Raw genomic sequence first — 14,340 nt, 5'->3', positions numbered from 1 at the left:
GCCCCCAAGCTATCAATTTGTCCCCAGAGATCTTTAGTTACAGTGATCGCTCTACATTATCACAGGGATCGACAGCAGTAACAGGTGTGAAGTTGCTGGAGACAGAAATGATCGATTTTAAGACTATCGTGGGACTCTTGAATTTCTGACTCCATTGTCTTGTTTGTAAAAGCAGGTGGAATGTCAAGATGCCTTGGAAACAGCAGCACGGGCAGAAGGCCTTGCACTGGACATCTCCATGCATTCCCAGCTGAGAATGTTGGATGAGCAGCATCACAAGGGCAAATATCACCATGGCTTGAACTTGCTAAAACCCATACGGACTACTTCCAAGTAAGACTTTGTGCTAAAAAAGAACTGATCTGGCAACCTCAGCCTTCTTGAAAATAGACTGTCAGAGTGTGATTGCAGCTCTTAAATTTGTTGGTTGATGCTGAAATGTCATCTTTGAAAATGTATTTAGCAAGTATTTCTTTGTGTAGACCATGCAGAATTCTCAGATGATGATTGTATTTGGAGGGGATTTTGTTTTTCTTAAAGGTTACTGCAATAGTTTCTCTTTTTCATTTCATTGTAATTTCTCCCTCGTCTTTTAGACACCAGCACCCAGTAGACAATGCTGGACTTTTCTCCTGCATGACTTTTTCATGGCTCACTCCTCTGGCCCGCACAGCGTACAAGAAAGGGGAGCTGTTTATGGACGATGTGTGGCCTTTGTCAAAGCATGAGTCTTCAGACGTTAACTGTAGAAGGTAGGGATCTGCTGGTCCATATTATTTCCCTTGTACTCTAGCCCTTTGCAGCCTGGTATATACTGTAGTCTGGTATTTTTGAAGATATTTGCATGTGCTAATATTGAAAAAGCAGCTCTTAAATCCTTTCTATCAGAAGAGGGGATCTTAAACTTATTTATCCTTGGGCCAGTTCCTTCTGAGATACACTGGTGTCTCAACCTCACTGACTTCAGTGGGGTCGCACTGCTATAACTGAGCAGGTTTTATCCCCATGGGTGTTTCATAACTGCTTTTCCGCTTTTGCTCCTTATCAGAACTATTTTTATGTTTTTAAATAAGTTCTGTGTCTCTCAGCCCAGATTCTGAACATGCAATGCTGAGTTAATGACCAGATAACAATGATAGTAACTGAATATGGTCTGATTACAGGCCAAATCCTGCAGTCAGGCTAAACTGTTGTGGTCAGTGAGATATTTGCTCAGGGCAAGAGCTATAAGATTTAGCCCCAGGGTTTTATTGTAGGATAGAACAGAAAAGGGGAGGAGGTGGTGAGATTCGTGTTCCTAATAGGACTCTGGATAAAGTAAAAAGCATTCTAACTTTTTCAGCTCTGCTCAGTGTAGAAGCCTCTTTGCACAGAAATTCAGGATAGAAGTATTTCCCCTGGCTGTGTAGAAGATGCTATCCATGTTATGAAGCTTGATGGTTTGTGTTGCTCACAGTCGTGTGTCTAATGAGACGTTTACCAGAGAATAACCTTTGAGATATAGCATCTGTTGTCCAGTAGAAAGATTTGTAACTCCTGGTTTGTGCTTCTTTTAGGTTAGAGAGACTGTGGCAGGAAGAAGTGAAAGAAACAGGACCTGAGGATGCTTCTCTCCGGAGGGTTGTATGGATCTTCTGCCGCACCAGGCTCATAATTTCCATAGTGTGTCTGATGATCACGCAGCTTGCAGGCTTCAGTGGACCAGTAAGTAATATCCATCCTTTTTTTAACAACCATAGAGGGCTCCATCCCATGGCCAGCTCTAACATGTTAAGGTTTCATTGCAGGGTCACTGACACAGTATGATTAGTTAGAAATATTGGTCCTTACAGTCTGCTGAGAGAAGATGATGTTTCCAGAATGAAACAGCAATGCAAGATAGCTTTCATATGGCTGGTGGATCATTTACTGATGGGGCCAGGTTTCTGGAGAGGTAGTGGGTTTAGGTGTCCTGAAAGAAAAACACACTTGGCTTTTCTCTCTGGTTTTGAGTGTAGCTTAAAGTTCCTCCTTAACTGGTGTGATCATATTGCACTAAATTCTTGCCTAAAGTTTTTTGCTTTTAGATAGGTAATTATTTTGGAAGTAAAATTCAAACTGGCAAGACATCACTTTGTAGAGCATTCGCATTAATAGTGCAGTCTGCAAGAAATGAAACTGAGTGGTGGTGTTAGATCATTATTTAAAAACCAAAGGAAATGGGGCTCAGGAGAAGTCTGCAAACGTAGTTATCGATGCTACAAGGATTGATCAGGCGGGTTACGTTTAGAAGCATTAGAATATGGAATTGCCATTAGGAACTGCTGCTGCTTGCACTAGTTAGTAATGAAGATTCAACTTATGGGCCTTGACATTCACACCATTTTCTTGTCACCTGTTTGTTGCACATGTTGTGCAGATTTACAGTTGCGATCTTGACTAAATTTATTCTCTACAAATTTCCCTTGAGGAGTAGGAGCAGTATTACTGCTTGTAGTACATGTTTCAGTGTGCTGTTAAGATGGAGGTTCATTACTTGGGTAAGTACAACGGGGGTGTGTTGTTAGGTTTAAAAGTCTTCTAAAAATGTTTTTCTTGCTTTTTGAACCTTTTAAAAGTTTGCCTTGTTTTTTGTAATAGGAATAACAATAATTGTTCTCTTGGTATTGTTTCACAGTAATAACTAATTAATGATAATAGCTTGTGGTAATTATGAAACACTTGGACAACCTGTTGAGTGCACTGTTGATTATCAAAATGTTGAAGTATTAAGGTTTTAACAGAACCAGGTTCCCCCAAGAAGAGCTTCTGTCATTGTTTCACTACAGGGCCCAATAGCTGCTCTTATCTTTAGCAGAGAACTTACAGCAGGGTTGTCCCTAATTTCTTTAGAATAATTGTATCTATTTGTCAGAGCCAAACTGCTGAGTGGGAAGAAACTTCAATAGGTTGGGTTTTTAGGTTCCAATTCATGCTCAGTTTGGATGCTTTAAAGTTATCCTTCAAACATTTGCCTATATCTAGTCAAAATTGGACTGCCCTCTGAATAAGGAAAGTGCCCTTTTGGGTTCCATCACTTGGAATGAAAGATGAGTCTTTACCACCCTCCCCATAGTGATACACCTATGCTGTCTCCTCTGAAGTATCAGTGCTTTCTTGTACTGATGCACCTTTTCAGTCACATTGAAATGAGAAGGGAGATCTGGAAAAGCACTTAGCTTGTCCACATGTATTGGTAAAAATTACCAAAATGGAGTTAAACATTTTCCCAAACTTTAAAATTCTGAATTGAACTTCCATGACATTGGAATGCTAGTGGAAATGGCGTAGTGGTGGTCTCACTAATAAGCATTGTGATGGTTATAACTGAGAGGGGTGCTTATTGGATTTCATATTTGGGCTTTTTGATATCCTTCAGGAGTCCTGCACATCTGGCACAATTTCTAACCTTGTAGCCTGTTCAGAGACCGCTTATTTTCCTGTGTCAGAATACCTTCTAATAACCATCAGAATGCACGAGTGCAGGTGAGATACTTCTCATCTCCAGTTGATACAGTTGCTGCCATTTAACCAGCTGCTAAACCTTTTATGTTCAGATGGAGGGGAGGGGCAAAGAATATTTCTAATTTACTAAACAAAATCAGTTTAACTCCAGGCCTGAACAATTTGTATGTTTGCTCAGAACTAGCCTTCCTGTTTGGGAGATGGGGAAACTTGCTATCTTAGTGGAGTACAGCTTGACCGTTCAGACAGTTATTGGAGGGGGGAGTGGTAAGCCGTTTGAGGTAAGTTTCCCACTCTTCTAGTTCCGCTCCAGTCGCAGCTTGCTTTGTGCTGTCAGATACTGGATGTGGGTGGGGAATCTTTCTCTGTAGTGGAACCAATGACAGAAGCTGTTCTTTAGAATTTTCAGGATGGCTGTATTCTGCGATCAGAATGAGACAGTCAAGCTGGTCAGAATCCAACGCCAAGAGTAAAGGTAAGGTAATGTTTATTCAATGGGAATGCTTAAGACAGCCGAGCAGCTAATACCAATTACTATGGTAACAATCGCAGGAGTCCCTTTCCCCACTTAGTTTAAATTAAAATTTTTAAAGCTTTAACTCCAATTTTGTAAAGAACTTTGCTGGATTTTTTTTCATTAAACTTCTTCAAATGGAATGTTTTGAAATGTAAATGCTAAATATTGTGACTTCTTTTTCCTCTTTCAAATTCTTTAATCTGCTGTTTCCTCTCTTTTTTTTCCTTTTGAAATGTTTTTTTTTTGTTTTTGTTTGGTATAATGTAAGCATTGTCTTTTATCTCATCATGGGAGATGCTGATTCTATAGAACAGTGCTGAAAAATTGCACTTAAAAGGTTTTGGGAGGAAAGAGACCCCAGGAAACATCTGCTATCTTTACACACCTTCCCTTGGAGACTTTCAGCAGTGCTGTGGGGTGCGAGAAAATGCTTGCTGTGCTGCGATCATGCTGAGTTACAGCTCGTGAGGAAAAGGGGGGGCTTTTGACTCCCACTACTCAGTGACTCAGTTGTGTATGTTGGATTGAAAACAGGAAAAGAAGCCAATCTTCTCATTAGTAACTGCAAACCAACTGTATACAGTTGTGGCCAAAACAGTTGATGTAAAGCTAAATGTAAGTGAGGAAAAAGCTGGAATACAGTAGTTCTGTGAATGTGAGCTCCTCACATTTGATCAGGGACTAGTGTGTAAATTTCTCGATGGGCCATTCCAGAACCTGATGGACATCTGGCTTTAATTCACACTTCGAAAGTGAATAAGCAAAACTATATACAGCATGTTTCCTTGGTTCTGGGATACAGAATCAGCCACTTCAGGACAAACGCATTCAGCCTCCATTTTTATCTGTTGTTCGGTGCTGGGCTATAGCTGCTGTTACCTTTGCTGAAGTAGTGCCTTTTTGTTTTTCCTCCCTGCTCATGCTATGCAGAACTCTTATTTGCAAAACCTGTTTTAGCCAAGAGGACTTCAACAGACTGTGAAAGGCTTTCCAAATCATTTCTTTGATCTCACATTTTTGGCATTTTGTTGTGTTGTGGGCAAAGGTAATTCTCAGCTCTGTATTAAAGTACCAACGTCTAACCGTATAAACACCAGCGTCTTTAAGCATCTTTGTCGAAAAGCCTTCTTTAGGGAACCTCCATTTGTTAGCTGTGAGGCCTTACTGTAGCATACCTCTTAAACCAAATTTCAAAATCCGTGCACCCTCAGGAGCCTGCCTAACTAGCACTGCAAGTTTCACTTCTTCTCGGACTTTGTGAACATATATCGGTTCTGTTTTTGTATCTTTAATTTTGTGTGTGTAGTTTTAACTTAGTTCGTGTCAGAGGCTAGACTGTTTGTTAGATACTAGCCTTTTATAATTCTCTTGTATGTTCAGATTGTATGTTTATGCGATGCTCTTCCTGTTGTACAGTGTTTGTGAGATGTTACCCATTTTAACATGGCACTTGATTGTTTTTAAATAAAAGACTGTTATTTCTCAGTTGATAGTATTGAATACTGCTGATGAATGTGATTTACATGATAATATACTATGCTGTTGGCTAACACACAACTGGAGGTGGGAATCGGTGGTTCTTGGGGCTGTCCTGTCTTTCGGCAGGTGATGTTTGAAATGTGATTCCTGAGGTAAAATATTTTTGTTTTTGGAGGGGGGAGGTGGGTGGTGGGGCAAAGCATTTTTTTTTTTAATAGTCTGGTATCACTTACCTGTGTTTTCTGCATGTTCTTTTCTTTACTATTAAACTGCTGATGTTTATTTTCAGGAATGTTTTGCAAATGCCCTTCTCACTCTTCCCCAGTACAACTGTAGGTACATTGTTCCTTTTTATCAAATAAGCACGTTTGACGCAAACAAAAAAGGTCTTAATGTCACATAAAGGAATGTCTCTTAATGTGTTCAAATGTATAAATACAGACTATTTTTAAAAACTTTTTTGTATGATAAAGCATTGCTTTCAACTAACTGACAGATTTATGTTAAGTTAGAAGACCTAAAGAATAAGAAGTTTTTATTGCAAGGAATAAGATTCCAAATTTAAATTCCCCATACCTGCTAAATTTGACTCTCTGCTCTCAGCAGGGCTTTGTGTAACAGTACTGTGTGTTTTGACCATTTTTATTTCTAGAAAGAAGATTCCATGTAATACAAATCGCTCATTGACAAACAAAGCAGCCCACTCATTTCTAACTTAACATAAGTTGTTGCATGGTGCCTCTGGTACATTGGGGTGTTCATGCGAGTTTGCATTTCTTCCTGTAGGCTTTCGTTGTGAAACACCTTTTGGAATACACGCAGCAAAGTGAGTCCAACCTGCAGTACAGCTTGTTGTTAGTTTTTGGCATCCTAATGACGGAAATAGTGCGCTCTTGGTCCCTGGCCCTAACCTGGGCTTTAAATTACCGCACTGGGGTCAGACTGAGGGGAGCTATCCTGACAATGGCGTTCAAGAAAATTCTCAAGCTGAAGAATATCAAGGACAAGTCTCTGGGGGAGGTGAGCTACAGTACCCTGTTGGAAATTACCGTACAAAAAAGGATACTTGTTGATTACCTCCTTCTGAGATAACACTTATGTTGTTTGTATTTTTCAGCTCATAAACGTATGTTCCAGTGATGGGCAGAGAATGTTTGAGGCTGCAGCAGTTGGCAGTTTGTTGGCTGGGGGCCCAATTGTTGCCATCCTAGGCATGGTTTATAATGTAATTATTCTAGGCCCAACAGGCTTCTTGGGATCTGCTGTCTTTATCCTCTTCTACCCGGCGATGGTGAGTAAGCAGCATTCAAACTCTTATACAAAACAGTCTGGAAATATTCTTGAAATGTGCTTCACACCTCACTCCAAGAATATCAGTGTCTGTGTACTGAACAGAAGATGTTGATAGATACTGGGCTAAGTCCTTTTAGTGTCCTGCATGTAATTTAAAAGACATTGAAAAGTAAAAGTTCAGAGGCAAGAAATTCAGATAATAAAGGGAATTAGAAATAATAATAGAAGTGACTGATGGAAATAAATTTTGGTGAGATGGAAAATTGGCAACTAAATCATGGAGTGATACACTTCCAGGCTGGATTATTGTAATTCACTGGATTTGGTACTGAAGGTGAAAAATGCAGGGCCTCCAGCTTGTTCAGAACATGGTGATTTACCTCAGCAGCAGGCTGGGAAGCCAAGAGCACACCACTTCTGTGCTCCACATCCTCTGTTGGCTTCCAGATCACTTCTGATTAATCTTCAAGCCTATGGTTCTGATCTTTAAATACGTGAACCGATCAAGACCAGTTACATCAGAGACAGTCTCTCCATCCATGAACCACGAATGCAGTTCCATTCCTCTGTGACAAGAGAGCTGACATAATTAGGACAAAGTGTGCTGCACCTGGAGAAAGAAGTGTTATTGGCCAAGGCGGACGGTTGGGGAAAGAGCCACCAGGAAAATAGACAGAGCCAAAATCTGTTTGCCTGTAGACCACACTGCAAGACTGCTGTAATTTTCCCATTATAATAAAAATGTATTTTTTTGAAAAAGTTACTATGAGTGAAGAGCAGAATCCTGCGAGATCTCCTATGGTCTAATTTATCTGCTCAACAGTAAGGGAATAGTGATGAGTGCAATAGGTAAATAATTGGATTGTGACAGAAGGGGTGGAATTTAATAGCCTTGACCAACTATTTTCACTATTCACCTCTCTCCTCCTTACTGCTTTCTGTATCTGAGAGGGATTAAAAAAGGAGTAAGGATGCTTAAGATGGGACAAACAGTTGAAAACTGTTTAGTGAGGTGGGTTTTCTTCTGGGTTTTAGGAAAGAGAAGGGGTAAATGTCACTGACTGTTGACAGAGTGAGAAATGTCTATGAGGACATGGATACCATCTTGTCTTAGACCTGATTAGTAAAGGTGCTAATATATTGTTTTACCACCCTTATACAGTAGTGTTGCTGTAAGATTTGGTATACTAAAGAAATTGCATGTGCAAGGCCCATCTCTTTCTTGGGCCTTGGGGGAATGAGTTGCAGGATATGGGATGTGGATATGTTGGGTACCTTGTATTCTTCTGGCGTGAGGGTTCGTTTTAGTTGAGGCTAGTCTGTATTTTTACTTGAAGGATTTTAAAGAAATCTAGTTCTAGGTTAAATATTAGTAAAAGCACTGAGAGCCTTTTGGAAATCTGAATAAAACTAACCCAGTTGATAATAGAACTAGAGAGAGAGCCCAGTGTTCAGTGCATTTATGCTTGCTGAATGAAGTGTGATGCTCTGAAGGGGCATTTCCAGCTCATCACTTTGGCCAGGGAGGGTATCCGGTTGTCCTGTCGTTGATGTCCCTTTATCAATCTACTTGCTTTCTTCTGTGGTTTGTGGAATTGGATGCATTTGCCATTTCTGAGTTGCTGCTAAGATGTCTGGTGCCTCTTCTTGTTTCAGATGTTTGTATCACGACTCACAGCTTATTTCAGAAGGAAATGTGTGTCGGCGACCGATGAGCGTGTGCAGAAGATGAATGAAGTTCTTAACTATATTAAATTCATTAAAATGTATGCCTGGGTCAAAGCATTCTCTCAGAATGTTCAAAGTGAGTGCAGACACTCTGTAAACGCATCTCCCTTTAAAAAACACACCACCCAGCCACATCCTGCTGGATCCTCCTAGCTCACATCGGTAGATGCTCTTGCATGTGTGGTGTGCTAGATCATCCATCCCTCGGACGTCCTGCTCTTCTTCTTTACAATGGGCTGGCATGGCAATCTCTGTTCCAAAGTCTCACCTTTTAGCACAATGCTTCCCTCTAACTTTTGGGCTTACAGACCTTTATTAACATTGGAGTGGCTTCTGCTATGAGTACTAATCTTGACTGACCTAGTACAAATTGGTCAGTTTTTAAATGTAATAAGAGTGATCAGGATGCCAGCCTCACTGAGTTACACGTACGCTTATTCTTCTACCCTCCTGTAAAGGTAGCTCTTTCTAGAACATGAGAAATGCTAAACCAGAAGAGGGTAATTCTCTCTTACTCCTAGTGTTCCCAATGCATTAGTTGTGCCTGCTGCATTTGTATCTGTCTGAATTGCACCTCAGATGTGGTGGTGGTTTTTGTATTTCTAGAAATCCGAGAGGAAGAACGTAAAATCTTAGAGCGTGCAGGTTACTTCCAGAGCATCACTGTGGGAGTGGCTCCAATTGTTGTGGTTATTGCCAGTGTCGTGACGTTCTCTGTCCATATGATCCTTGGCTATGATCTCACAGCAGCTCAGGTAATTGACTGGCTCATCACAGAGTTGGGAATGTTGCTTTATAATATCACTCCTGCAGTAGCCTTTCTTGGTTAAACTGTTGTAATCCTAAGTGGGTGCAGTTCAAAATACTCCAGATCTGTGAGAGTCTTCTTTATTTTGTGGTTTGGCTCACAGAAGCGAGTATTTGATGGCACAAAGTAGAGGCAGGAGTTACGCAATCTTCCTGTGCACAGGTTGGCCAATGCTATTAAGTCCTGGCCTCCCAAGAGCAGGGGCTCAGGGCCAAATTTTCATCTGGGAAGAAGACCCAGTATCCTCATTTGTGGGCATGATCTGCACCTGTGTTCTCTTGGCAGAAACAGGCTTCTGCAAAAAGGAGACTGGGACACTAGAGGTTTGCTGAAGTTGTGCAGCTGGATGTAGGAGACCAGTTTATCTTCCCTTGTGACCTAGGGTAGAATTTGAACCCAGGTCTCTAGAAGTGAGAGGCTAAAGCTGTAACCTGCAGCACCCTGTAGGTCTTCTGTTTATGTCATTTCCAATGGAACTACAAACACTTGGGCTATATCTCCCTGTTTAGTCTATTCTAAAACTCTGTGATGGGGAGGACCCTGCCTTTTCCTGTATCAGGTCAGAGTATGTTATATTTAAATGGCTTGTCTGGAATTGCAGGCCTTTCCTTCTCAAGTGGAATGGTCTTGAGTTGCTGCTGTTGATGGAACTTAATCCTTGGTGGTTTGGAATTGTTAATGGATACTGCCGCCAAAAGCTTTTTGTTTTGTTTGTCTGTCCTGTGTTTAGGCTTTCACAGTGGTCACAGTCTTCAATTCCATGACGTTTGCTCTGAAAGTAACCCCTTTCTCTGTGAAGTCTCTATCTGAGGCATCCGTGTCTGTTGACAGATACAAGGTGAGTGGTCTTTTGGCCATATAATTTTATCCTTACGTGTGGAGCATCTCTTACAATATATGAATGCAGTTGACTATGCTAAGGAATCATTTTAATGCCAAGGATATTTTGGAGCAGGCTGGAGGTTGTTCTCTGGTTATATGTGCAGCTCTTACTCCCTGCAGAAAGGGTATAAAACCTCATACTCGGGGCTTAAGCCAATCGCAAACTATTAAAGGTTAAGATGACACCTTCCTGAGGAGCAGGCTGTCTCACATCTGATGACTGCAGGATTTCTTGCACCTTCCTGTGAAGCACCGGTGCTAGACACTATTGGAGACAGCATACTGGACTAGGTGGGGACCACACGTCTTATCTAGTACAGCAGTTCCTATACTGTCTTTTAAGAGCAGGCTCATAGAGGAGAATTCACTGTACCTAGAACTCAATGGTATATTTCCTCAGTGAAACCCAGCATGTGTTACATTTGTACTTCTGCAGACTGACTTTCCAAGAACTGGGGATACATTTTTATTTGTAACCAAAAAAGGTTTGTGGTATTGGAATTCTGTTCCATTAAAAGAAAAGGAGGACTTGTGGCACCTTAGAGACTAACCAGTTTATTTGAGCATAAGCTTTCGTGAGCTACAGCTCACTTCATCGGATGCATCCTTATCCTCAAATAAATTTGTTAGTCTCTAAGGTGCCCCAAGTACTCCTTTTCTTTTTGCAAATACAGACTAACATGGCTGCTACTCTGAAACCTGTTCCATTAAAGCATCTGAAGAGTAATCTGTGTCCAAGGTGTAAGTCTTTAGTGAGCATATGAGTCTTTGTCACTATGATCATTTTTGAATTTTAACTTCTTGATTTTTAAATGATTTAAGGTCCTTTTGATCACTTCTTTCTCTGCTCCTTGACCACCAGAGATTGGGCCCAAGCTAGAATATCTGGACCTGTATACCTGAAGTTCAGGTGTCCTGATCTGGAATGCTGATTTTGATCCATCTGTACATTAACGTAAATTTAGATGGCAGAGAAATGGGAGAATTCCTAACCTATGTGTATATAATAGACCTTCTCTAATCTCCAATATGAATCAGGCCAATGGTCTGTCCGATCAGCTATCCTGTCACCAACAATAGCCAGTATAGCAAGTGCTTCAGAGAAAAGTGCAAGAAAGTCCATAATGGAGAATAAAGGAATGTTTCATCCTAACCTCTGGCAGTTATTGGTGGCCCTATCGCCCTCCTGTCCCATGATATATGTAGCCCAAAATTGCACTGTTTTTTCAGCCATATGGTACCACCAATACATGTCCAATTTGCTTAGGTGGTTGTTCTAAACCTATGTTAGTGGAGGTTTGCAGCTGCAGAGCAGAAAATGTAATGGATGCTAGAAATGTGTGTGGAGGGGAACAGAACAGGAGAGAGCAGTGACTTTCACTTTCCTCACATACGAAGTACATGTAGTTGTCAGTGACAAAGCCTCAGACTCTCTACTCTTGCTTTAACTCTAACTGCCAGAAAGAAAATGCCTAACCCAAGGTGGTTGTTGCTTAGATAGATGTATATTCATGTGGCATGAAGAATTTTGGGAATAAAATGTAACATTGCAGTCTGTCTAAACTAAATCTAAGGCAGGAAACTTGCAGTTCAGATCACAGAAACACTCCTCTCTCACCTCTCAATCCCTGAGAGCACACTTGTGTGTGTGCTCTCCCAGTGCAAACTCCCTGGACAAGCCAGTGATCTGTTTTATCTCTTAGATAGATAGTTATATAGTTCTAGGCTTTTAACATCTCACTGATGTTTCCAAACATGACTGTGTATCCCGAAGTCTGCATACAGGTAATGTCAGTTAGATGGACTTCATGTAATCAATGGCATGAAAGAAGCCTGTGCCTAAGTACAATCAGACAGCGCAATCTACAGTGGAATACCTGGGAAATCCAAAGGCTCATGAGGCACCTTCTTCATTTGATCCTAATTTTGAATCGCCCTAAAATCAGACTTTTTTTAAATTCAAAAACGCTGAAGGCAGTGTCTTTGTGACGAGGGGAAGGTGTGAGGTAATATCACTCAAGTTCTTTGAGGCTCCTACTGTCACCTGTGCAGAGGGTAATGGGCTGGCTGTGGTGGTCAGTAATACTACAGATAGAAACGTAGCTGACTGCTTGGCTCTCTCCTGTGTCTGAGGCTTTCTTGCAGGTGCATGATTTAGAGGGATGACTCACGAGTACTAGAGTGATTCTTGTTGGTAGTTTAAAATGCTCCTAATTGAAAAGTGCCTGTTCAGTTCAAAATGCAGGTAATTGAAAGCTGTTTTATCATGTGGATTTGGTAACTGAACTGTGGGAAAACCTCTACAGAATCTATAACTGTGGTCTTAAGGAGAGATGGATGTGGTAGAAAACTATACAGTGGACTTACTGTGTTAGTTGTTACTGCTGCACATTCCCAAGACTTCACAAATGAGCTAACTTTGTCTCAGGTGGCTTTTTCCAGCAGAAATTATACCTCTTCTGCACGTGGGTGCAACAAGCCATCCCATCCCTTCTAGTTATGGGAAAAGTCTGTAAGGAGTTGTTGTGCTAGGCATGTGAGCACCTCTCCTTCATTCTCATGCCCTCTGCTATTATGCCTTATATTTGGAAATATAAGGCAAGCAACTGCAAACATCTTTAAAAGCGCTAACCTCCCCTCCCACTCCACCCTACAGCATACATATCTGTGTCCAAAATATAATAATTCTGTGAAAGTCTTACAGTATCTAAGAGCTTCCACCTCATTCAGGAATGCTCAGGCCCCTTAGCAGGCCTGGAGTTAATTTACACTAATGAGCTACCTTTTGCTCTTCAGCTTCCTCCTACTGTACAGCCTGATGTGTTTTGCTGCATGAGTGTGCCATAGGCTTGTCCCCCAGTCTTGACCAGGTGTCTCATCTTTACACATCTCTCACAACTTCTATCAGAGTTTGTTTCTAATGGAAGAGGTTCATATGATAAAGAAAAAACCAGCCAGTCCTCACATCGCGATAGAGGTGAAAAATGCTACCTTGGCTTGGGAGTTCTCCCACGCCAGTGTCCAGAGCTCACCAAAGCTGACCCCTAAAATGAAAAGAGACAAGAAGGTCACCAAGGGCAAGAAGGAGAAAATGAAGCTACAGAATGAGGGACCGCAAGCGGTGCTGGCTGAGCAGAAGGGCCATCTTCTAGTGGACAGTGATGACCATCCTAGCCCTGAGGAAGAAAACAAAAACATCCATCTAGTTAACTTTCGGCTTCAGAGGACTCTCTACAATATCGACCTGGAGATTGAAAAGGTGAGGAGAAAAAACTATAGCATATCCCAAGAACCCTCCTGGCCTGGCATTCCTGTGGAAAGGGCTGTCTTAATTCGTATTAAATGGAGCAGATCACTGCTGCCATCTCTCTCTAATATGCATGTGCAGCCCATGACAACTGTAAATACCAGTATGTAATGTCCCATCTTGATCCAAGCAGCTGTGCCACTTTTATCCACCTGGATCATTGCAAACTGGTACCATTAGTTGCAGAACTCTGGGCTCTATTACCCCTGCCATGGGCTCAGTGAAGGTTTTGTTTGTTTTCAGTATGGTATCTATCATGAGCAAGCTATTAAGTATGCAGAGATCTTAACATTGCAGCAAGGGTTTTCAGCACAGAACTTATTTCTACAGCTGTTTGTAACTTTGCAGATATTCAGTTAAACTGAGGACCTTGTGCAGGTGCATTTGGAATGATCGACATTGCTCTGGTTTAGCATAGCAGAGGTGTTTCACTGAAGAATGTTTAGTCCTCAGTACTTCTGTAGAAGGATCCAGAGGGACTTATAGATGCTACAAGCACCTGGAGTTTAGGTGGATAAAAATACGATAAAATGTTGAACAAAAACATCAAGCTTAATCCAGAGCATATTTAATAGAAATGTTTTTGTACGTCCGACTACCAAGTTACTTGTTGGAAAAACTCAGAAAATCTTTTGTATAGTCAGATGGTGGTGTATTTTAAACCCTGTGACTTAAACAATGTGACCACATAGTCATAGGAGTTTTCAGGAACCTTGAAAGAAGACTAAATTCGTGTTTGATGGTATAAAGCTACATTGTTGTAAAAGCAGGAAAAACTTATGTACAAGAGCCCAGCAGTGTTCTTATCCGGTACCAGCAGCTGACAACATTTAGTTTAACAGA

At 41.2% G+C, this 14,340-nt stretch overlaps 1 protein-coding gene across 6 annotated transcripts in view; it reads left to right on the top strand.

Annotated features, from left to right (window-relative positions):
* The window catches only part of ABCC5 (ATP binding cassette subfamily C member 5), a 67,288-nt gene that overhangs the window by 25,358 nt on the left and 27,590 nt on the right, over positions 1 to 14,340 (top strand). For 3 of the 6 annotated variants that reach the window (XR_012640940.1, XM_074963423.1, XM_074963421.1), the window contains exons 3-11: positions 173 to 333; positions 597 to 752; positions 1,557 to 1,704; positions 6,266 to 6,499; positions 6,597 to 6,770; positions 8,429 to 8,576; positions 9,107 to 9,255; positions 10,039 to 10,146; positions 13,099 to 13,449. Coding sequence is in view for 5 of the 6 variants with exons in the window: in XM_074963423.1 (XP_074819524.1) it covers positions 173 to 333; positions 597 to 752; positions 1,557 to 1,704; positions 6,266 to 6,499; positions 6,597 to 6,770; positions 8,429 to 8,576; positions 9,107 to 9,255; positions 10,039 to 10,146; positions 13,099 to 13,449 (1,629 nt within the window). In the remaining variant the exon portion in view is untranslated. Of the gene's footprint in view, positions 1 to 172; positions 334 to 596; positions 753 to 1,556; positions 1,705 to 3,883; positions 5,672 to 6,265; positions 6,500 to 6,596; positions 6,771 to 8,428; positions 8,577 to 9,106; positions 9,256 to 10,038; positions 10,147 to 12,986; positions 13,450 to 14,340 lie in introns of those variants that run through there. The other 3 variants (XM_074963422.1, XM_074963425.1, XM_074963424.1) reach the window with 3 other exon arrangements.

Source organism: Natator depressus, chromosome 9 (genome assembly GCF_965152275.1).
Source record: "Natator depressus isolate rNatDep1 chromosome 9, rNatDep2.hap1, whole genome shotgun sequence".
In the NCBI taxonomy this organism is placed as follows: domain Eukaryota; kingdom Metazoa; phylum Chordata; order Testudines; family Cheloniidae; genus Natator; species Natator depressus.
Note: the sequence above shows the minus strand (reverse complement) of the source record. Positions and strands in the feature narration are given on the sequence as shown.